This window comes from Thermobia domestica, chromosome 11 (assembly GCF_964235325.1).
Source record: "Thermobia domestica chromosome 11, izTheDome1.hap1.1, whole genome shotgun sequence".
In the NCBI taxonomy this organism is placed as follows: domain Eukaryota; kingdom Metazoa; phylum Arthropoda; class Insecta; order Zygentoma; family Lepismatidae; genus Thermobia; species Thermobia domestica.
Genome location: NC_137464.1, coordinates 117089529 through 117114033, shown reverse-complemented (window position 1 = coordinate 117114033; position 24505 = coordinate 117089529). Strand labels below are relative to the sequence as shown.

Here is a 24505-nt window from a genome sequence, read left to right as displayed (position 1 = left end):
AAAAAATAATTTTTTCTCATAAGGATTCAGCTCACGTAAGAAATAATGAATAAGTTTAATAATAAGAGCCAAGGAGTGATAAACTAACTCAGCAATAATGATTGTAAGTATAAATATAAACATAAAAAAACAAAAGAAAAAACATTTAATTCCATCATCGTTAGAATAAGATCAATATAGTGAATCACACTATAGTGTGAACATACCAAACCACACAATAGTGTGAACAAAGTCCAGTTAGAAAAATACTCCATAAATGTGACACATTTTTTTAATGTTTCTACAATTTATATAGTCCCCCACATTGTTTTCGTTCTGGCGGCGCCCCTAATAGAGTACAAACGAAACTTTCGCCTGCACCTTTCTGTGCAAATGATGTACAAGCGATTGATATAATTTGTGATTGAATTGAATATGGTGGGGGCTACCACTTAGACAGCCCCACTTTGTTTTCGTTCTGGCGGCGCCATTAATTGTGTACAAACGAAAATTACGCCTGCATATTTCTTTACAAACGATGTACAAACGATTACGACAATTTGTGATTGAATTCGACATGATGGACGGGGTGCCATTTAGACAGACCCCACATTAATTTCTTTCTGGCGTCGCCTCTAATTGTGTACAAGAGAAAATTTCGCCTGCACATTTCTGTACAAACGAGTACAAATGACTGCGACAATTTGTGATTGAATTGGACATGGTCAGGGGCTACCACTTAGACAGCCCCCACATTGTTCTCGTTCTGGCGGCGCCTTTAATTGTGTACAAACAAACATTTCCCCTGCACATTTCAGTACAAACGATGTACAAACGATTGCGACAATTTGTGATTCAATTGGACATGTTGGTTAGAAGCTACCACTTAGAGAGCCCCCAGTTTGTTTTCGTTCTGGCGGCGCCCCTAATTGTGTACAAACATACATTTCGCCTGCACATTTCTGTACAAACGAAGTACAAACGATTGCGACAATTTGTGATTGAATAGGACATGTTGGTTGGTGGCTACCACTTAGACAGCCCCCAATTGTTTTCGTTCTGGCGGCGCCCCTAATTGCGTCGAACATACATTTCGCCTGCACATTTCTGTACAAACAAAGTACAAACAATTGCGACAATTTGTGATTCAATTGCACATGTTGGTGGGGGGCTACCACTTAGACAGCCCCCATTTTTTCTGTTCTGGCGGCGCCCCTAATTGTGTACAAACAAACATTTCGCCTGCACATTTCTGTACAAACGATGCACAAAGGAATGCGACAACTTGCGATTGAATTGGACATGGTGGAAGGGCTACCACTTAGACTGCCCCCATTTTTTTCTGTTCTGGCGGCGCCCCTAATTGTGTACAAACGAAAATTTCGCATGCACATTTCTGTACAAACGAAGTACAAACGATTACGACAATTTGTGATTCAATTGGACATGTTGGTGGGGGGCTACTACTTAGACAGCCCCCATTTTTTCATTCTGGCGGCGCCCCTAATTGCGTCGAACATACATTTCGCCTGCACATTTCTGTACAAACGAAGTACAAACAATTGCGACAATTTGTGATTCAATTGGACATGTTGGTGGGGGGCTACCACTTAGACAGCCCCCATTTTTTCTGTTCTGGCGGCGCCCCTAATTGTGTACAAACGAAAATTTCGCCTACACATTTCTGTACAAATGACGTACAAACGATTGCGACAATTTGCGATTGAATAGGACATGTTGATGGGGGGCTACCTCTTAGACAGACCCCAATTTTTTTCGTTCTGGCGGCGCCCCTAATAATGTACAAACGAAAATTTGGCCTGCACATTTTTGTAAAAACAATGTACAAACGATTGCGATAATTTGTGATTGAATAGGACATGTTGGTGGGGGGCTACCAGTTTGACAGCCCCCAATTTGTATTCGTTCTGGCGGCGCCCCTAATAGTGTACAAACGAAAATTTGGCCTGCACATTTCTGTACAAACAATATACAAACGATTGCGGCAATTTGTGATTGAATTGGACATGGTAGAGGCTACCATTTAGGGGAACTCCCTCGAGAGGAATCACTCTACTTATTTATTGCAAAAAGCACAATTTAAAAATTCGCATTCGTCCAAAGTTATCGTGGGAAGTAATAGTCGTTTGTATGTACGTACTAATATCGATAAGTTCCACTACGCGATCCCAATTAATACTTCATATACCCGCGCCACACACACACACACACACTAGCATATGTACACACGAAAGTATACCTGGTAGTATCCACATGCTTACGCCGGAAACTAGAAACAAACACACACACAAAAAAAAAACACACACACACACACACACACACAGAGAGAGAGAGAGAGAGAGAGAGAGAGAGAGAGAGAGAGAATATCTTGTTGTACCTTTATACTGAATGCACCATTACTCACAAAATCAGTTAAAAAAGAAAAAGGAAAAAAGTTGTAAATGAAACTTTCAAAGATTGGTACCATTGTTGCGTGTCACACATGAGATTGTTCCATAATGATTGATTCGTAGTATGATGTATATGGGTTTCTTAATGGTAGTATAACAAAATGCCTTCAAATTGACCACTAAATAAAAAGTGAAATTTATTTCTCAAATTTTGTAAAATCGAAGTCGGTGGGCATTATGGGAACAGTCTACAATAACAATATATGCATATAAATATTAATATACTTCACGTTTTCCAGTGGGTGCAAGAAAGCTTCGAATAGTGTTTTTTGTCATAAGCATTAGCTGATGTATATATATATATATCAATCATTGGTTACTTAGTGAACTTACATACTATATGTATATCGATTCTACAATGTCCATAATATCTTTTCAAATAAATCTTGTCCGTAACATGTTTGAGTAAACGAAAGTGAGTCTCTATCCAGTTAGTCGAATCATACGCCGACGGGGTAGTCTGATATCAACACCATTTCTCTCTTGCTTTGAATGGAATCATTCTCGAGTTGCGTAGATGTATAATGTATCACTCGCTACCATCTAGCTTATGTTCGTCTCGTAGCGGGCACTCCGTATTGTCTATTTACGAGTACTATGTTTGGTGAAGTAAAAGCTTGATTAGCGACGGCTAGCTCATGTCTGTCCGGTAGTGGACACTCCGTATTTTTCATTACAATATATATATATATATATATATATATATATATATATATATATATATATATATATATATATATATATATATATAATAATCTAAGTATTAAGTTGCCACACAATAAAAATCTATGTAAATCCTCGGGTTGTCTTCATGTCATATCTCTAGCTATAATGCTACTTACTAGTTCAGTAGGACGCGTCGAAGACGGTGGGGCATTGCGATATCACTCACATTTTGATGTGATGGTGTCAGGGGTAGAGTCTAATTTACTGGTTGGTCTTGTACTTCCTATAATGTTTCTGCAGTATGTCTAACGTCTTTCCCCTAACGTCAGCTATGAACAAAGGTGTAAGTAATTGGTGCAACTTGTACAACATAACGGTGACTTTCTAGTCACGAGATTCTAAGGTCGTTACGAGTTTACTTGCCCAGCCAAAATTCTAATTACTGTAAATTGTAGCGTTCCAAGTTGACGACCTAGCATAGGATCTAACCTAGCACTTTTCAAGTTGGCTTTATGCAGCCAGGATTGCCTGGTTTCAAGTTAGCACCCTAGTTTAGGAATTTAGAGTAAATGGCTCTTTTCATCCTTTCATTCCGTCTGTCTACCATTTTCTGCAACTAAATCGAAGAAAAGGAAATATCACTGCCGTTGCTCCATTACGTCATGCACATTAGCATAGGTTTCAATTTCGCCACTTTTTGTTTTACATGGCGAAATTGCAAGAACTTTCAAAGACTACACAAATGGGGTGATAATGTTCAACACACAATGTTACACATGTAGACATAAAGCATTCGTCTTCACAATGCAATACTTACCACAAAGCTTCGAAGGTTACTTTTGAAACAATGGACCGCACTTCGTTGCTCTCGATCTTATAACAGCACTACGTCTGTCACATACACTGACTGCCTGTCTTTCGCGCCTAGCTCCTACCCATCGAAATGGGGCCAAAACACGTTCACTATGCGTTATCTATTTTTACACTAGCCTCATCTACCGACTTATGCTAACGTGTTCGGAAATACAGGTACCTGCTAGAATTGCAAACATGGCGAAATTGCACACACCTATCTTATTACTACTGCGTTCCCGCTGCAAGCAGCGTTAATACTGACGACTAGTCTTGATTTCAGTTGAGAGCAATAAACGCTCCTGATTCAAATGAGATAAGGAGGTATGTAGAAATCTATCGAGTGTGATCAAGTAAAAGACTATACGTAAAGCAGACAATTGTGGAAGCAGTGACATCGGCCAGATTGACAAGCTCGAAGCTACTGACCTGCAGCCAAGTCAATACTTTTTTCCTGTACGATATGGCATTTTGTGTCCCTCTAACACTGGCGCTCAAGGCACGTGTTCACTTGTTCCATCCTAAATACGCCTCTGCATGCTTGTTGAAACATTGCATTATATGGTGAACGCTAATGCTAATGGAGGAAAAGTAGCCCCACATTTCCACCTACACATACATATACTTCAAACTATTTGTGTCACGATATGTAATATATATATATATATATATATATATATATATATATATATATATATATTTAGGGCGAACCATGAAATATTTTGCTGCCATTTCTGATGAATATCCTTTGAACCAGTATTTGAAGTTTTATTCTGTAAGTAGGGGAAGGAGTGGCGTTATTTACGATTTTGTTTTGGGGGGCTTTGCTAACTTTCGGGGGGGCTTTGCCTGAAAATGTGAAAATTCTGCAAGACATTTCATATGCTTTACTATGGTAAGTAAGATTTCGGGAGGGCTTAAGCCCGGAAGCTTCCCCCTAAATAAGCCACTGAGGGGAAGGTAGGGGTAGCTGCAACACTTTTCAGTTTGATTGTTTTACTTGAAAACTATTATAGATACAAAAACTATATTGAGTGTACTGAAACGTACACTCCTTAGCTACATACCAAAAAAAAAATAGAAGTGCAAAACATCGAAAGGTAGATTTGGTAGCATCAACTTTTTGAACTAAGTCTGGCTGTTTACACTGGCCCCACCCATGGTGTAAATTGCAACATCATCTGCGATAAGTTGCAACAAACGGACTTGGTTCAAAACTTAATGCTATCAAATCTATAGTTTCAAAATCGTTTAACTCACTATCACTGTGGCAGTCAATACTATCAAATCTAGTTTCAATATCGTTTAACTCGCTATCACTGTGGCAATCATTGCTATTATACCTACAGTTTTATCATCGTTTAACTCACTATCACTGTGGCAGTCAATGCTCTCAAACTTACATTTTCAACATCGCTTCCCTCACTTTCATTGTGGCAGTCAATGTCTTTACAATATATACAAATGAAGTACGAATTTCTCTCTACACACGAATGAGACCACCTCTCACAATGTGAACACTATATCTAGTCTTCTTCTGCATCCTGCTCCTCGTACGGTTCTTCACAAATCAAGCAGATACAGTCATCTGCGGAAGGACTTACTAAATTCTTCTTAACTACTGATTTCACCTTTCCGCCTTTTTAGACATTTCTTTTCTATTTTGATAGCTGTCAGTTTTCGAGGTTCAGCTTTTGAATGGGGCCATACATATTCAGGAGAGAAGTCAAGTTTGTCTGGAAGACCACTTGGTCCTCCCCCTTGTTATTTATTTTGACTTCTTTTCATATATCTGGATAATGTTGAATAATGCACTTTAAAATCAGCAGCCACACGTCTTTAAACTTATGTCTCTTTTTCCTTTATGATCTAAAACAAAGTTTGCTGCCCTTTCCATAACGTCCGGTGGCGTGGTTCCTTTGTCGATCTCCCTCTCATACGTCCTTATATTTACCTGAAATTATAAAAAAAACACTCATTCACTAATCATTTAAGATATCATTTAATAATGTCTAATGATTGAAGACATCATTTAAGATATCAGCAGAAAATTCACTGCTTCTGTGTAGATCAAAATTTATGATCAAATAGGCCTGATGATAAGTTATGAAATGCTGCCTACTTTCAGTCATAAAATCGAAATTTCGCAAATGGTATATCCCCTTAATAATTGTGGCTCAAATCCTGTCCTGTTCCTCAGGGGTCCTATCCTGTATGGATGGTATCGAGACGAGACGAGTCCCGTCTCGGTCTCTTCTCGATTTGTAAGAGCCCGTCTCAGTCTAGAATTCGAGACGAGACCGAGGTGAGATCGAGATTAGTCTCGGCTTGGTACTATCCTACTACCCTAAGAATGTTTGTAAATTAGATTATTAAAATATTTTTTAATGCTACTCTTACAGAATGAAATAGAATCCCTTCAATTCGAGATTCATCCTCCAAGATTCTTCTGAATGGCGCAACTTGCGCAATAGACCTGCATAAAGTTATCAATAAAACACATATATACATATTTATTTTCACTTTTCATTAATGTGCAATTATGTATTAAAACCTCAGTTAATTTTCTTTAAATATTTTGAATACTTGTAGCATGTAATAATAAAAATACTCTTTGTTTTATAACCAACAACAGTTGTGAATACAACAATGCTTACCGGCAACTTTTTTTTCAATACCATTACCATAGAACATGTTGCACAGTGTTCGTTAATCGGTAAATTTAGCAAGAAGGGGAAAAGGGAATTTCGCGATAAAACGTCAAAATCCAGGTAAATTCTCGCTCCGACTGATTGACCAACATAAATGCTTTTTTTTTTTTTTTTTTTTTTTTTTGTTTGTTTGTTCTTTAGAAATGAATCAATATAATAGCAATAGTTTGTGTGAGTATGTGTGCCTGTTTTTGTTCAAAGTAGCATAATTGTTGGTTGGGTGTATTTGTGGGTATTTTTTGTTAAAAAAGAGAAGAAAAAGGAAACAAATAGAAACAAAAAGCAAATGAATAAAACAAATGGGATTGGCACTTCCTTCAATATAGCTAAATTAATCTTACCACATAATTTCTGTCATAGGAATTGGACACTCAACGAACTAGGGAAAATATGATACGAAAAGGGAAAATTTTGTGTCAGTCGAGGGAAATTTTCTTAAGGAAACCTACGAACACTGATGTTGCAACAGATTGGTCCAAGTTACCCCATCGACATGTTTGTATATAAAAGCTTTCCTCGCCACCAAATAGCATGTAACACGGGAACAGAAATATAATGTAATTATACCTCAACTGCGATACGTACAGAAACATTTAGGTCTACGTGTTGCTTACTATTGTTAGATTCGCTTTTTAGAAAACAGAGAGGTGCTAACCGCCATTTTCCTTGATTTCCAACTAAGTGCATATCCTGACTAGACTACCAATTTCGTGTTTAATGTTGTGCAGAAAGGAGACAAGTCGCAGGAGACAATATGAAAGGTCTACAGAGCAATATGCATTCTAGAAGAAAGAAATAATCGGAATTAATTAGTGTTTCATTTCATTTTTATGCTCTCCTGAGAAATTTGCATTTTGGCGCTTAGCACCTTTCTGCTTTCTGGGGACGATATGTTTTACCTGTAGTAAAGAAAACTTTTGGCTGCTACGTCTACAACACCTTTCCATCTCGGTTATTGATCTGATCACGAGAGACCTCTCAGTTTCGTGTTCAAACACGCCACAGTGCAACACAGTGAAGCCAACCCTAAAACAGAAAAGCGTTGTTGTAACGTACCCCCTGTTGCAACGTGCCTCACCTTCCCCTACCTATGAACCGCCACATATAAGTGAAATTATAAATCCGTGTTCAGTTCAACCATTACCTCCAAAACATTGAAGAAATAATATTAAGAAAAAAAGACAGCTTAATATGGAAATTAATATATTAATATTAATATAGTATTAATACTACTACAACGGGTATCCTACAGTTAATGATTTTCTTATCTGTGAAATGTTATTTCTAGCAACTTCTCGCTTTTGCTTATACATCCGTAAGCTGAACACATATCCATTTTGAACGTTAAAACAACGGCATAAATATAACTAAATGGAGAAAAAAATCATATGTTTATATAGGGGGAACATTAATGACAGAAGAGAGGAGTCAATCAAATTTACCGATGTCTAGTTATTTTTTGGCTTCACCAATGAATTGGGATAAAGATACCTATGAGTACAGTGGTCGAAGTGAGATGGTATGCGGTGGTATGCCATACCGCCTCTGGTTTTTCAGTAATGAGGACATACTGTCTCTGGTTTTTCAATGATCAAGACAATATTTAAATAGCCGGTACGTTGAGTCAAAATCAATAAAACATACCGCCTCTGCTCTTTTTCCGCTTCGAACACTGTATGAGTATATCGTCCCTTTCCGGCATTAATGCAGTAAGCGACATTTTGAAAATTTTACAGCAGAGCCGAAAAACTGAAATTTTGATGGTTTTTCTTGAATAACTTTTTTGTTTTCTGGACTATTTTCGTAAGAAAAATACAGGTAATATAATTAAACAAGCTCCGTCAAATAGGACAGTGACGTATATAATAGCTTAAAAATATTCACTTATTTTGGCGCTTAATTCATTTTTGCTTACAAAATTTTTAACAAATCAATGCTTCAAACGACATTCATTCAAATGTACTAATGCATTACGACACACGGTGTCATAGTGAGATTGAGTTAAGCGACATTTAGGGGGAACAATAAATGATAATAAATTGCTGATTCGTTTATTGAAGAATGTTAGTTGTATACTGATCGGTAAAATACTGAGCGCTTCTTGAAATAATGCTGCTTAAAATAAATTTGGCAAGAAATATGCTTTGGCTTACCTCTCCTTTATATGTAAAAATTAATCTAATCTTCTGAATAGTTAAGTTAATAATAACTGACACCATTATTTAGTTTTTCATTTATTTTTAGTGTTTTTTTTTTGTTTTTTTTTTTTAAATTATTAAAGCTTAGAATCTTGAAAATTATTACTGATTTGTTAAGCTTACCGATACAATGGAAATTTTCATCATTCATTTACTAAATAAATGCAAATTGTCGAAACTTCACAAAACTATAATTTTATCAATTTTTAACTATTGCAAGAAAAAATAAAAAATGATGACAACGTGTTTCAATCTTGAATTGCTTCTTCATCTTCATCTGTCTCAGGGAGGGTATCTTGTGCTTCTCCCGTGTGTGGCAACTGCTGGTAGAACCCGTGTAGATGCATTGGTAGAATATTCTGATTACGCAATTTGACAAGATCCTGGTACTTGGCCTTACTGATAGGGATGGCTGCTGCATAAAGTCTGCTTGGCTGCTTTTGTCCTTGTGGGCGAAGTTTCAGTGTAAGATACACTGCGTCCTTAGTAATTGAATACTTACTTTGGCAAATTCACTATTTTTTGAAAAAATGACAACTCTCATTTTTGACAGCAAGAAAGGTTCCCCTGACTCATGTTTCTTAGCACTGAAGATTTGGGCTGCCAAAGTTGACAAATTTCTAAAACAGCCATGCTTCCATAATTCATGGATGTTGCTTTGTTCTTGGCATTCTCATGACGGTAATCCACTCGGATGGACTTTCAATTTTTTGATGATGAGATGCTTTCTGAATTTGACTATGCACACTGTCCACAGGCATATATGTGTGACCTGGTACCAACTAATTGATATGGATTCGTTGTAATTTTTTGGATTTTTCAAGATCACATATTTCAACATGGCCAAAATATTTATATTTTTGTTTTGACCGGCACAGTTATCGCAATACAGGATTACAGTTGAAACATTACCTCGTTCGTCCACTACATCTATAAATCTCGAAAGGATAGATGCTATTTCATCCTAACCTCGTTTACCTTCGCTCTCACCCCATACATAATTGTTCTGCTTTTTGATTCATATATCGAGAGATTGTATACGGAATACTTTCGTGTGTAGTACAAAAGCATGGAATCGCCCTGAGGTACGCTCAAAACTTTCTGTAAATCGAAACTCGCGACAAGTGTTCCTTCCTGAATACCACTCACTCTGCTGTTTTTTGAAACGAGCCTTAGTTGCTTCTTCATCTTCATCCTTCTCTTTTGTAATCAGACTTCTCTTCTTGGGTTACGTCTGTCTTGTTGGTAAAGGCGATACATTTCTGGCACTTGTCCTTTTTGTGTCTATGAAACCCAAGGTTGAATTTTGAGTGAAATATATAACGAGAAACTCTTTCACTCACAGGAATATTTCCTTCTTCGTTCATTCCACGTGAGTAAATCGTATAGAGATAAGTGACGTTTTTGAGATCCTCGGGAAGATATAGTCGTGTTGTTTTATTTCTACAGTAGTGGGAAGGCACTGCAGGAAGTCTTTGAATGAATTCAACAACGAGCTTCACATCTCGCTCGGATGTCGCATTGGGGCGAACTGAGTGACGTCCTCGACCATCAGGTTTTGCTGAGCCTTCAGTGGATTGTGTAACAGTGTAATTCACAAACCTTTGTGAGGTATCTAATGTTGAGAGCAAGAATTGAAGACAAACTCTTCTATAGCCTTCACCTTCGTTAATAAAATACTGAAAAGATGATGCCCGTGGGTTCTCATCATGAATCCTCCTTCTTTTCACTGGAACTTGCTTGGTTGCTCTTAAGATCCAATTCCTTTGATCATTCGGTTTTAAAGACCAAAAGTGTCTAAATAAGGATTGGCGCCTCTCTTACGTAATATCAGAACATTTATTTGGGCAAGACTTGCATTTGTTTGGTTTACAGTTTTTTTTCTTTCCATTCTTTCTTGCCTGTTTCTTTTGTAACCTTGGCCACTTTGCTTTAATCTTTTTGCTCTCTTTTTGAATAATTTTCTTTTTAATTCTCAATCCCTTTTCCCCTACGATGTTCTTTTCTGGTGTAAAAGTAATCTTTCTACTTACAATCTTCCTCCGTTTCCTAGCACCGCTTTCCTCATTGCAACCATCACCTGAATTCGACTATACAGCTGAATTTCCTGAAACCCTTTTTCTCTTAACATATAATATACCTAGGTATATTTATTGATGAGGTTGGTGTTTTGTCCAACCAATCTATTGAGTTTTCGGAAGGACAAGCTTGGTTAAATATGATATCATCGTCAGATAAATAGTCTAAATAGCTCAGTTCCAAATTTGTTCTTTTTCTCAAGTTCCGTTTCTCAGCGAAATAATGTTCATCTCTTTCTCGATTCTTTCCTAAAGTTCCCTCTTCATTCGGGTTTAGGGTCTCTTCCTCTACTGCTGTCTCCTGAAGCTTGTTTGGGTTTTTCTTCCCTTCTTCATTCTTTTCTTCATTGTGGTTTAAAGTCTTCTCCACTGCTACTGTCTCCTGATACTTGTTTGGGTTTTTCTTCCCTTCTTCAGCCTTGTTAACATCCGGTTTCTAGGGTATCTTCTACAGCTACTTTCTTCTGATGCTTGTTTGGGTTTTCCGTCCGTTCTTCAGCCTTCTTCTCATCCGGGTTTAGGGTATCTTCCACTGCTGCTCTCTTCTGATGTTTGTTTGGGTTTTCCTTCTTTTCTTCAGCCCAAATTTTCATAATCTCACTCTTCAAACAGTTAACTATATTGGAATATGTCCCGTTTGGTACCCTCGGCTTCATGACTTGTTTTTCAACTTGCTGTTTGGGTTAGATTTAAAATCTTCCTCCCACGGGAAAACTAAAAGCAGAAAATAGCAAAAAAATGAACCGACCTAAAATGTGATAAAAGTAATATTTTTTGTAAGTGGGGTGCAAAGTAACAGTTTTAAAAGCTTTGACTAATAGTACCTCCTGTCTACTAAATAAATCTGACTTTTGAAGTTGGCAGAAATCTTACAGCCATTAAATAAATTAGGTAGCTCTGATTTCCATTGACCTAAAAGGTCAGCTATAAGTATTAGCACGTGATAGTGTAAGTCGAAGCTTTAGGAAAATATTACTCTGCTATTTTTATCACGCTCTTTGAAATCGGTTTATTTTTTATATAACTAACATTGGCAATTTGTTACCTGGCCGGACAGGTAAGGGCAACTTGCCTGCCTGCCAAACAGCATTGGATAGGTTGAACGTGAGCACGAACCTTGTTCTAGCCAGTCATCCAAACTGAAGATCTCCGTGATATTTTTCAGTCTTAACAGGCGAATGCCGGGACGGCACTTCTGTAAGGCCAGAGCCGCTGGCTTTCCACATCCTTGCCCTCTATTCTTCTCCGGCCTGACCCTTAGTTTCCTAAAGGCCACAACTAATTGACATTGCTAATTAGTTACTAAAAGCAACCTTTCTTAACAGCTAGATTTTATATGCACAGAACGATCATTACAATAGGAATAACCGCCATCAAATATCGATAACACGTAACTTCCACGTCATGAGCAGGTAACATAGAACACGCGCACGGCTACCGAACATAATGGAATGCAGCTAATGCCCGTTATGGGCAAACAAAATTATGTGAGTAAATTTTGACTAGCGCAAACGGTTGGGACATAAATGACTGCTGCCAGTACACCTGAGACAGTCGTACTTGTGAGATGTGCAAGCGCTACAGTGTCAAGATTTTTCTAACAGTGCTCATGACGGTCAGTCATCCGCCAAGCGATCACACTTGGATCAGGTACGTGCGGTGGGCAGAAAATAAACAACGAATAGCACTATGGTATCTCACCACAGGCGTATGTCAATGGAGGAATTGACGCACCAGTACAATGTGGGCCAATAAATCCTACAACAAATTTCAACCATGACCATGTGACGTACCTTACATCGGTTAGGGTAACATAGCCGTAGACCAACACTATTACAATAACACAGAAATAACATACGTCTGACATGAACAAAAGCAAAGGGATCATTGAACTATGGATCAATGAAAGAAGGTTATCTGCAGTGGTAAGTCCCGCTTCTCACTGAACCATGTCGATGATATTGTTGGAAACAGCATGAGTATACGTCTCCGGGTTGCAGCATGGTAATTCAATAGGACGGTGGCGGTGCTGTTTATTGTCTGGGTCTGGAAAGTGACGCACAAGTATTTCTTACTCGATTAAACTTTTCATGGCCCATACCTCCAAGTCCAAGAGAGCAGCGTCATATTCTAGCAGGAGAACGGAAGGTGTCATCGGGCTGCGTTTTTTACATAATGGTTGGAGGAGCATGAAAATGAGTTTTCAATACTACCCTGGTATCCAAAATTGCCAGACTTAACCCTATTAAGCATGTATGGAACATGCTGTGATGTTCTGTGCAATGTGCTGCACATCGTCCAAATGTGCACCACTTGCAGGAACTGCTACAGCATAGATGGCTTGGACTGAACCTGCAGAATATAAGGAGTATACCATGAGGAATCTATTCATTAGCGTTTGAATGCTTTGATTACCCAGAATGAACACGCTATTAGATAAGTGTCCCTAATGTAGTGATCGTTTAGTCTTAGTGTATAAAATAATCATCCCTAATAACTTGTCAACAACAGGAATATTTTATATAACATGCAGTGGCGGATCCAAGGGGAGGGCTATAGGGGCTATAGCCCCCCCTTGACGCTCAGGTATACACTGGATAAAATGAGCTTCAATCCTGCTTTACACTAGATAAAACGGCAAAATATGGTTTAGCCCCTCCCTTGACCATATCCTGGATCCGCCCCTGATAACATGTTTACTGAATTTTAACGACTCTTTCACCATTCCGTAAGCTGAACAGTGTTACCTAATGCAAAAAGCTGCGCTGAAATAACAATTTTCGAAGATATTAGTGGACAAAAATAAAATACATGCACACATAGCGGCATCCTAAAAAAATGAATTATTGAAGTCCTACGTTATTTTCATTGTGTGAAACCGGGATATTGTTCTGCACATTCCCATTTAAGTGATAGGATGTTTAGAACACACGTTTTGTGATTGTTCATATTTTACCTTGACTTTTATCCAGTTGTACACAGGAAGTTTATTAAACACTGAAAAACATGTTCACGAAACTTTAATGATCGTTCATTAAGCAGAAAAATGTCCGTCTTTTCAATGATATTTTAAACGTTTTAAAGGCAAAGTTTAAAGTTCTAAGACCCATTGATATTCTTTAAAAAATCTTCAGTCCATTACGGTGAATATCAACCCATGTATGTTGATAGTAGTTCCCCGAAATCATAGGCGTATCGATCCTAGCAGGAAAATTTAGGATGAATACAGTCATGTGGGGTTATGGAATGCTCCATCAAAGGTATTCTTAATATAAACTTACTCAATAGGAAGAACAAAATCTCAGTTTAAATGTACTGACTTCAATGAAAATATTTGTGGAAGTGGATGCGGTCATGCGGGGTTATGGAATGCTCCATCAAAGGAGTCCTTGTATAATTGACATACTAAAGTTAACTGTAAAACAAAGAATAATTTCTAATAGTTCTTAATATAAACTTACTCAATAGGAAAAACAAAATCTCAGTTTAAATGTATATTTCTGACTTCAATGAAAATATTTGTGGAAGTGGATGCAACTGGTAGAAATTAATGTCAAAAAATCATAATTATTTTCATGAATTTTGAATTTTCTAGGAATTTTCTAGACTTTGGTTTAGGTAAGGATTATGCCCCCTAGGCTCGCTATTTACACCTAAGCTACACCTATTTATACCTAAGTTTTCTTTTCTGCCCGACAACAATTACCATCGTTAGGCTTATATTCACACAATGCCGTTGCATGTACTGTCTGGGAATAGTTTGTTGTTTAGGATTTTAATTCAACTCGCAGAAGCGTTGTTGTGCTAAGGTTAAGTAAACATAAATTTGCTTTCCCCCACCTATTGTTGAAAAGGACGCATATGTACAATAATTTTACCATTCTCCCTGAAACCATTAAAATAACACCGACTATTTAATACACACCAGGCCCACTATGGAATTTCTGTTCCTATTTTGTTGACAAGTTTTGAAATTATTATATTTATTATAAATGAAAACGAAATTATTGATTTTAGCCTACTATTTAGTGAAATGATGTTAAAAAATTGATATCTGAAACCATACAGTAAAGGGAACGGAAACAATCATTGTGAAAACTTGCTAAAAGTTGCTTCAAACCTTACCATTGTTTTCCTCTTGCATGGTCAATATAATTGTCGCTTTCTGTCTACTGGGAAAAATGTATTAAACGCCAAGCGTAGAACCTCTTATTAGCTCCTTCCCCCTTACTTGCTCGCAACACACTATTTTTTCCCAATACGCGCTCTTAAGTCGTGTAAATTGGACGCTTGTGCAGCTTCGGAAGTTCTCGCCGAAGAAATTCTGCACCGAAATATAAAACCTTAAAATAAATTATACGACGTTACACACTATTATTGCAAGTAAAATGGCAGTAAGTAGCTATAACAATATTACCGTTTACTTCAGAAGTGAGGCTGAGAGCCTCTTACGTATATTTTTAAGATAGCAAAATTGCTGTAAGGAAAAGTATTTGTTCTTAGCAGGTAAATAGAACTGCAACAAATACTGGAAATCATTGATATCATTACATCAAAATTGTTTCAAGCGACTCAGAACCAACTTTAATCTGTCGCTTACTACACTTTTGCCATGAAATATTATAATAATCATGTTCATACCACATTTATTTGCTCCAAGCACGAAAATAATTTGGTGTTTGAAACAATCTAGAATACAAGTCAGTTTCTTCGTTTCATCGGAAACATTTATGCAGTAAATACAAACGACTGAGTGTTACTTACGACAATTTTGCCTTCAGCAAGTCTAATTACACCCGTGTAAGCGACATAGCTATCTCGGCAACGGTTAAAGATAGAAACATGGCGATTAGACCATTCGATGCGCCTTAAAATTCTGAGCCAAAAACTGCAAAAAAGTCAATTTCGAAAAAAATGTCGCTTACTGCGTTAATGCCGGAAAGGGACGATATGCTCTATATTACTAAAGCCTTGATTATCCCGTACCCAAATAGAAAAGTTCACGCGATCACAAAGTAGGAAAGATCGCGCAGACATGCCTTGAACGTAATAAGATAGCTCGAGCATGCGGAATGAATGATATATTGTTCGTGAGCGTCATACTAGGGAAAGTACTGAGAAAATATGCAATAAATACAGTCATTTTCTGTAGGTACATGATGCCGATAGTTGGGGCATCCAGGAAGTCTAAGCACTCCCTACGGGCACCATCATTCCCTCTGACAACTTTCAGTTGTGTGTTGGAATGTAAACCCTATAAATGGGGGGGGGGGCAACGTAAGTCAGCCACCCCACAAAAAAAAAGACTCTTCCTGTCTTAGGGCTCTAGCTCCCAGTCTAAGGTAAATGTTTGTTTCAATGCGGTTTTATCAGTTCAACAACAGCCTATTTTAAGATTGTCATTTTGGTAGCACAGTTTATAGTTATGTTTTAATAGCACCGCTATTAAGGCAATGCATCGTATAAGGCCTACCGCTCACTGGCAACATTTTGTCGGGCAACTATCTTGTTGCTCTGGCTAAATGCATTGAGTCTTATGGGAGTCCGCTCACTGAGGCGACAGCGACAGAAAAGTTGCCGAGGTGTCGCCAAGCAGGGCGACAGCAGGGCAACAGCTCGGCGACGGAACAGTTGCGCAACATCTAAAAATGCATTGAGTCTTATGGGAGTCCGCTCACTGAGGCGACGGCGACAGAAAAGTTGCCGAGGTACCTCCAAATAGAAAGGTAAAAAATAAATGTTTTCTACATTTTTTTAACGTAACAGTTCGTTCCGTGTGTAGCGCGTGAAAAGAAGTGTTCCCAATGGAAACTAATACATTCTTTGATTAGTGGCTAGCATGTCTTTAGTGATAAAGACTATAAAAAATTAATTGAGGATATAGAGAAACTCTCAGCGTTAAAGATGAAATATACATAAAGAAGAAACTATGGAAGGAAGTGTGTTTCGCTGTTATAAGAAACTAGAATGAGGTTTCCAGCCAAGAAAAAACAACACAGGTAGGTACATTTTTCGATAATGACATATCGCTGTCATACTACACACTACTACTTTCATTAATTTCCCACAACTAGAAAAAAATACAGATAAAATTATCATTCTCAATTTTCTTTCCATTTCAAATATAAAAAAGAAAAACTGTACTGTATAAAAATGGCCGATTTTAAAACGTGAAGAATACGCGGGAAGAACGAAGAAAGCCCATTTTTATTTTATGGCTATACGTAGAACATTGAGAGTACAGTTACGGTACAGTGTTGTCGGATTGCCGCTTTTGTTAGTTTCGTTCTCTTAGTTATTTCCAGTCGTTTTACATTTTCGTTATTCTTGTTATCCTTTGATTCGAATAAATGTTCCCGTTCATATTAGCTTACACAATGCTGTTACTTTTGTCACTCATTGACGTTAAGGGACGTCATTTAGGGGGGGCAGGAGGTGCAATCGCTCCACAAGAGTTTGAGGAATACATATACTTTAATCAAGTGTCTACTAATATACTAGTACAAAACGTGAAAGTCTTATGTCGGTGGTGCTCTTGCCCCCCTGCCCCCCTCAAGTGAAGTCTGAAATAACGCACCTGTTGACGCTACCTTCGAAAGTTTATTTAAATTTATTTATTTAACCATTGGAATGGGCGGTAGTTTTTTTTTTTTTAAATGTCCGAAACCAGTGATTATGTGAACTGTTCCGGTTGCCGATTATGTAAATTGTGATATCAAATGCTCGGCAACTTTTCTGTTGCCGTCGCCAGTGAGCGAGGGTATGGCAACAAAACTGTTTTGTCTCCGTGAAGTTGCTGACTGCAGGCGACAGCGACGAGATAGTTGCGCAACTGTTTTGTCGCCAGTGAGCGGTAGGCCTAATAGCATTCAAACGTTCGTTGTTAGTTGTGTCGTGTGTCTAAACTCTTCGCCATATCAGATTGTTTGTGTAATATCAACATCGTGTGCGAACCATGAGCGAGGACGACTCATGCGCTATCTCTACCGCTGTAGGGGAGATTGCGCAAAATAAGAGTTTTGAAAAACGGCCATCTCTAAGAGCACAATCAGTTTCAACAATGATTGTGGGTCTGCTATTGTGCACAAGGTACCCAAATGCATATTGTATCATTCATAACAATATTGCTTCAATACTGGCTATTTTATGCAAGCATATTGAATTGTGCGCGAACTATTCTTAATTTACTTTACTAAAATTTCATTCACTTATACTTATTAGTTTAATTTCTAATGGCAACCTTCAAATAATATTTGCACCTGTTAAACACGTTTAGAGATTCTATTTAAATATGATTAAGAAGAATAATTATATTAATTTACAACCACTTATCTACATATATATAGCGGTATATGTGAACAAAAAACTTCAGATCCAAATTGAAAGTGACTATGTTTGTGACTCTTAATCTCTTGAACCACCCGACCGATCTCGACCAAATTTTTGACGTAGAAGCAGTTCTGATTGGGGGTGTTTTTAGCTATTCACTTTTACGGTAGAATTCAGGGGTTAGGGGAAATTATAAAAAATAAATAAAACAATAACTCTTGAACCAAACTACCAATCACAATCAAATTTTCAACATAGATGAAGTTCGAAACTGGAAACTTTTTTATTATTTCATTTTGATGGTAGAACTTAGGGAAGGGGAGGAGGGTAAATATATGAAAATGAATAAAACTTATTAACTTTTGAATCACCCGACCGATCTCGATCAAACTGTTAACATAGATAAAGTTCGGACCTAGGAAGTTTTCATCATTTTACTTTAACGGCATGTAGGGGAGGGTAAGGGGGAACATATATATATAAGTGATTGTCTTTGTGACTTCATCACGCTTAAACCACCGAACCGATCTTAAATTATAAACATAGGTGACGTTCGAGCCTGGAATTTTTATTTATTTATTTATTTTTTTTTTTTTTAATATTTTCACTTTGACGGCAGAACCTAGAAGAGGGGAAGTGGAAGGGGAGATTAATATATAAAAATAAATAGAACTTAACTCTTGAACCACCCAACCAATCTCAATCAAAATACATGACATTCGAGCCGGGGATAATTTTTATTATGCCGTGCCCCGCAACATGGGGAGGGGAGAGGGATATATAATAATCACCGAAAATGACTAATACCAAGAGTGCTTTAGTAAAAGTAAAAAGGAACATAATGCATTTTTCCTTAATTTAACCCAACGACATTGGGCTGCGTCTTATATTCGAGGACGTCTTAAATTCTAGTAATTATCAAGAAATTCTTAATTAAAGATATTATTAACGTGTTATTAAAACTACTTTGCTAGCCAGACAACAATAGTGTCCTGCTCTTGCGCAGGACGTGCGGATCTGCTAGTCTTATTTATTTACAAAATTAATAAGAAAAACTTTTAAGCTTAGGTAGTCCTTCCGTGATTGTAGAATGTGTATTTCCATAATAATTCTTATTTTAGAACAAAATATACTCCTATATATCGGATTTTGTATACCGATCACTCTACTGAAATATATTAAGTAAAACGTGTTTTAATACAAACTGTCACCTTAGACATCGATGTAATTCTATATACAATATTAGAGAATACAATTTCAAACAAACACCGTGTGCGTGGGTTTTCTCGGGGTTCTTCCGTTTCCTCCCACTTTCTTCATTCCACCATTTCATTCATTACTCATCATCACCGTCTCCTTTAGCCTAACCGGCATAATCGTGGGACGTAAAACTCCAAGATTTCATTTCATTTTCAATACAATTTCAAATTTACCAAAATTAAAAGTAAATGCTGGGAAAACTTAGACAAATACCGTATTTCTTCTATTCTCTACTAACAGCGCACTGGCTCGGTACTGTCTCATTCTTTGATATTTTCTTACCGAACATATTGACCGTATAGGTTAAAGACAAGAAACATTTTGCGTTTCACCCTCTCTACTCACCAGAGTATATGACCCGACTTCAAAGCTCATAATGAGAGTGCTATTATTTAATCTCTTTCACCCCTCAAAAAAATTTTACTAACATTTCGTTTGAGAGAAACGAATGATTTTCTGGATACCTCTGATTATAAGATAAAATCATGATGATATCTATAGGCAGGCCTGTATCCACAGGAGGTCTAGGGGGTCCGGCCCCCCTAAACTTTTCCTTCCCCCCTAAAATTTTCACGATAGGCTTGCAAATATACTACAATATGATGAACTATTATATGGTTGGATCGGGCCCCCTAACTTCTACTGCCCCCCCTACAATTTTGGGCTGGCTACCGGTCTTTATTTAGGCCAAGCTCGTTAAAGGAGTCAATTTGTTAAGATCTCCATGGCTAATGGTGATTTTACGGTAGCAATTTGTATCACTTTTTTCTATTGAATTAGTGTATAATTCTAGAATGCTAGAATCTATAGATCGCACTGTTAGATGGCAGCAACGGTTGACATCTACCGGACGAAATTGAAATTTCTACGCGTAATCGTGTAATCCGATCCTCTTTACTGTTTCCAATTATTATTATTATTATTATTATTATTATTATTATTATTATTATTATTATTATTATTATTATTATTATTATTATTATTATTATTATTATTATTATTATTGTCTTTTATTCGTAAATCGTTAACATATTCGTGTTTGCGTCCTTTTCTGTGTTCCATGATAAACAAAAATATTAATCCAAAAGAAATAAATTTAAACGCTTTGCAATATCATAGTTCGTAGACTGATTACACATCAATCCACTTACGTGAGCATTTCTTTATAATCTGTAATGCTGCTAACTCATTATGTTTCTACAGAAATTATATCACCGTATCATTAACTAATAATGAAGAGTAGGAAACGAGGGAAAGGTGAATGTTTTAGGTGGCATTGAAAGTGCTTGCTTTGAAGGCCTCGACGCGGGTAGTGAGCTCACTCTGTATATCTTGGTTCCGTTCGGGTGACGGAATTCCTCCTTCCTTGCACCAACAGCCGTTGAAATATAGTAAAGGAAAACAGCAGAGGGGAAGGGGGAAGGAGTAAGAGCTTGGGAAAAACCTTTTACACACACATACACACAATCAACACCTTCAGAAGAAACAAAACACAACGTATTACCCCACTGGAAGTTTACTAAAGTGGTGTGCTAATGTCAATTAGTGGTGAAGCATCCTTTTGGTAGCAGGTGATAATTCCATCATGACGACAACGCTTCGATGTTATCTTCTAATAATCTACATTATTTGCTGTGGGCTGCAGATCACCGTTACACGTGAGTAAACTATTTCGCTTTCTGCTTGGTATTTACTTTTCCTTTCCTCTTAAGCATGCTTTCATTGTATTTAAAACTAAAACAATATGCATATCAGGCAATGGTTTTCATGTCCGTGCTACCTTCTCACGGCGTTACAATCAGCAAAATCATTCACAACGAAGTCACCAGATCTGTCAAATTCCAGAGGAAGTCCATAAGTTTCAGCTGCTTGTTGTACGTATATAGGTATTATTGTTATGTGCGTATTATACCCAAGTATTTATCAATATCGATTAAAGTGTCCTACGGACAAGACGAGACGAGAAATAAGATTTCCTCGTCTTGTAAATTTTGTAGGTCTCGTATCGTCTCGATTCTCAAAGTTTTTTTTCTCTTCTTGTTTCGCAAATTCAAAAGCCTTCCGCATTCCCAGAGGCTTACGAAGAGTCTGATATAACAATATTGGAATTATTACTGGAATATGTTGTATAATGATTTGCGTAAATGTAAACGTTGACAAATGCTATTCACTATGGTTACAGAATCACTTTATCAATTTACAGTTTTATACTATGCATTATGTAATGCCAAAATAGTGTATGAGAAATAAGACTTGGGTAAATTAGTGTTACCCACAAGACTCGAAAAATCTATCGTCTCAATTCTCGTCTCGAAAACGAAACGAGATTTTTCATGTTTCTCGTCTCGCCCCGAATTTTAAAAAGTACTTCTCGTGGGTAACTCTACTACATGTATTATTATAACCAACAAATTTATCTTAAATGGAGTGCGGTGCCTAAATAAAATAACGTAAAATTCTCAAATTGGATCCTAGATAGCGTTATGTAAAGGGTTGTAACTCAAGTTTCTTCCCATTTTGTCAAAAAGTCTTATATAATTTAAATAAATTTGCGGTTATCAATTATTCTCTATTACAGTGTTTCTTTTAAGGCACACTTCCGGAGAACAAAACCTCCTCTCAGAGTTGGCCAACTGTCCTCCCTCGCCCCGCTCTCGGGGCAATGATAAATTGCGATTATATACCACCTCGCTTTGAAAGCATGCTCCTTACCAAATAATATCGACCTGCCGCCTAAAGGACAAAAGTTTCTGGAAGGAAGCCTTCACATATGGTCTATAAGGATCAACTACCAAGGATCTATACATAATTCATCATATTAGCTCAACGCTATTTCCCAGAAATGGCTCCAGCTGACCCGATGTCCGAATAATTATGAGGACCATACGCAGTCATCGGAAAGCTTGGAATTGGGTTCTTGCTCCTTAGATTGAAGACTTTGCCCATTTAAAGTAGTTCATAGTTGCTCATTTTTGGTCCCGTGTAGCGCAGTCGCTAACGCTCTCGCCTTCGGTGCGAACGGTCTCGGGTTCGATTTCCGGTGCCTAAGTCCTAAAGGTAGTTGGAGTATAATAAAAATGTCAACACTTCAAAACTGTTTACAAATTAGCAGTAGAATATCCCCTCGCATATGAGGATGCTGTCGATGTCTAATTACGAAGTGTTTGAAAACTTTTCAGGGTGGGTTGAGCAATCTTGATAAATCATTGCCCAAAATATGCCCCAAGAACCAAATGATTGAGCGATTCCTCGACATGATACCACAACTATACGTTAGAAAGAAATTACATGCGAATTCGTCCAGAATATGCCCAAGTAATTGTAAACTTAACTAAATAATAAAAGAGATCCATACCAAATATTTATCGCTTCTTGTAAAATTTTTAAACATAGTTTTCACACTGCTAAAATTTGCTGAGTCTAATAATTTGATATTGTGTTGTACTCAGTTTTACTGAGAGAAACAAAAGGTTGAATTTTAGTCTAGAAAATCAGAAGATCCAAAATTTAGCAGGATTTTGCATCACACGCAAGATTTTCTGTACCAGGCCATGTAAAAGTTTGTTGCTTAGGTAGGACCATTCCGTACAAGTGCAAAGAGATGGTTTCTTTAGTTACTTTGGTTAACATTATCTGGTTGTGTACGATCTAAATTTTCTTTCTGGCTGGAAATAAACATACGAGGAGCAGCACTTGAAAAAATTTTTACGGTACACACGTACAAATGTAAGGAGTACTATGCAACATCTAGGCTGACTTGGGTCCAACACAGTATGACCTTCTCGTTGATCTAGTGGTTAGCACGTGTGCTTTTGGTGTACGTGGTCACGGGTTGGATTTCAGATCGAAGGGCATAAAAGAAATTTTACATGATTTACTTTTATTAATCATCCATCTCCTTTAGCCTAAAGGACATAACCTCGGGATGTTAAACTAAAAACTCATTTTCAAGCGCAGTACCAAAAAAAAAAAAAAAAAAAAAAAATCTGCACTACAACACAGATTACAGTTCTTCTGGTGTAGCGTGAGAGACTTGGATTCGATTCGTGGTGGGAGATCATGTGGTTCGGATTCCATGTTAAGCTTTAGGTCCACGTCACATATAGCCACGCTGCTGATAGGAACCCTAAACTAAAAATCAAATCAAATTTTCTGTCGTGGCAGGAGCAGCACAGGAAAAAAGTCGCCTATAGCAGAAATTAACGGATTTTCCTTCTAAATGAGTTCAATATTTCTCTCCGTATATGTAGAAATTTGTACTGCAATTATCATATACGAGCTTGTGACTTCTACTAATAATCCATTTGGTAAGTCACTCGTTACAAACTGTTTTCATGCACCACAATCTTCAGCTAACCTCTTCGTCTTCGCTTAGTAGTTTTCTGTTTTAATACTCTTCATCAATTGCAGCCTCTTTCGCCCCTCTATTTCATCGTTTTCTATCAATCGTACCTTCTAGCACGTCTCCCTTTAATTACATACATAAAAAATTCTTTTTCCTTCCCTATTATTTCTAACACTTCCTCGTTTCATCTTCATTCGACTCTGCTAATTTTCTCCATTCTTCTCCATTCATATTTCAAAACCTTCCAGTCTATTTTCATCGATTTCGTGTAATGCTTATGTTTCAGTCTCATGGAGTGCAAGATTCCACACGAAACATTTTGTGAATCTTTTTCTTATCACTTTATTCAAGGACCCGTAAAGTAGACTTTTCTCCTTCCTTTCACCATTCTTATATTTCCTTTTATTTCATGTTAGTACTTTATATCCTTACTAACAATACTACCCAGGTACTGGAAACCAGTCATTTGTTTTACTTTCTTCCCTTCTATGATTGATAGCGATCGCTTCGTTTCTATCCACGAATTACAATTTACAAAATATGCACTGCTACCCTTAATTACATTTCAAAATTTAATTTGACAACACTAAACGTCGAATTGATTGTTATCCACAAT

General features: G+C 37.3%; 1 protein-coding gene and 1 long non-coding RNA gene across 2 annotated transcripts in view; one reads left to right on the top strand and one right to left on the bottom strand.

Annotated features, from left to right (window-relative positions):
• Nucleotides 1-4699: 4699 nt before the first annotated feature.
• LOC145664384 (uncharacterized) overlaps nucleotides 4700-24505 on the bottom strand; it is a 338163-nt gene continuing 318357 nt past the window's right edge. Inside the window, exon 4 of the long non-coding RNA XR_014127428.1 lies at nucleotides 4700-5922. This is a non-coding gene — a long non-coding RNA (uncharacterized LOC145664384). The remainder of the gene's footprint in view (nucleotides 5923-24505) is intronic.
• LOC145664382 (CLIP domain-containing serine protease HP8-like) overlaps nucleotides 20875-24505 on the top strand; it is a 70810-nt gene continuing 67179 nt past the window's right edge. Inside the window, exon 1 of the mRNA XM_081731045.1 lies at nucleotides 20875-21202. Within this exon, the coding sequence (XP_081587171.1) occupies nucleotides 21130-21202 (73 nt within the window). The 5' untranslated portion in view covers nucleotides 20875-21129. The remainder of the gene's footprint in view (nucleotides 21203-24505) is intronic.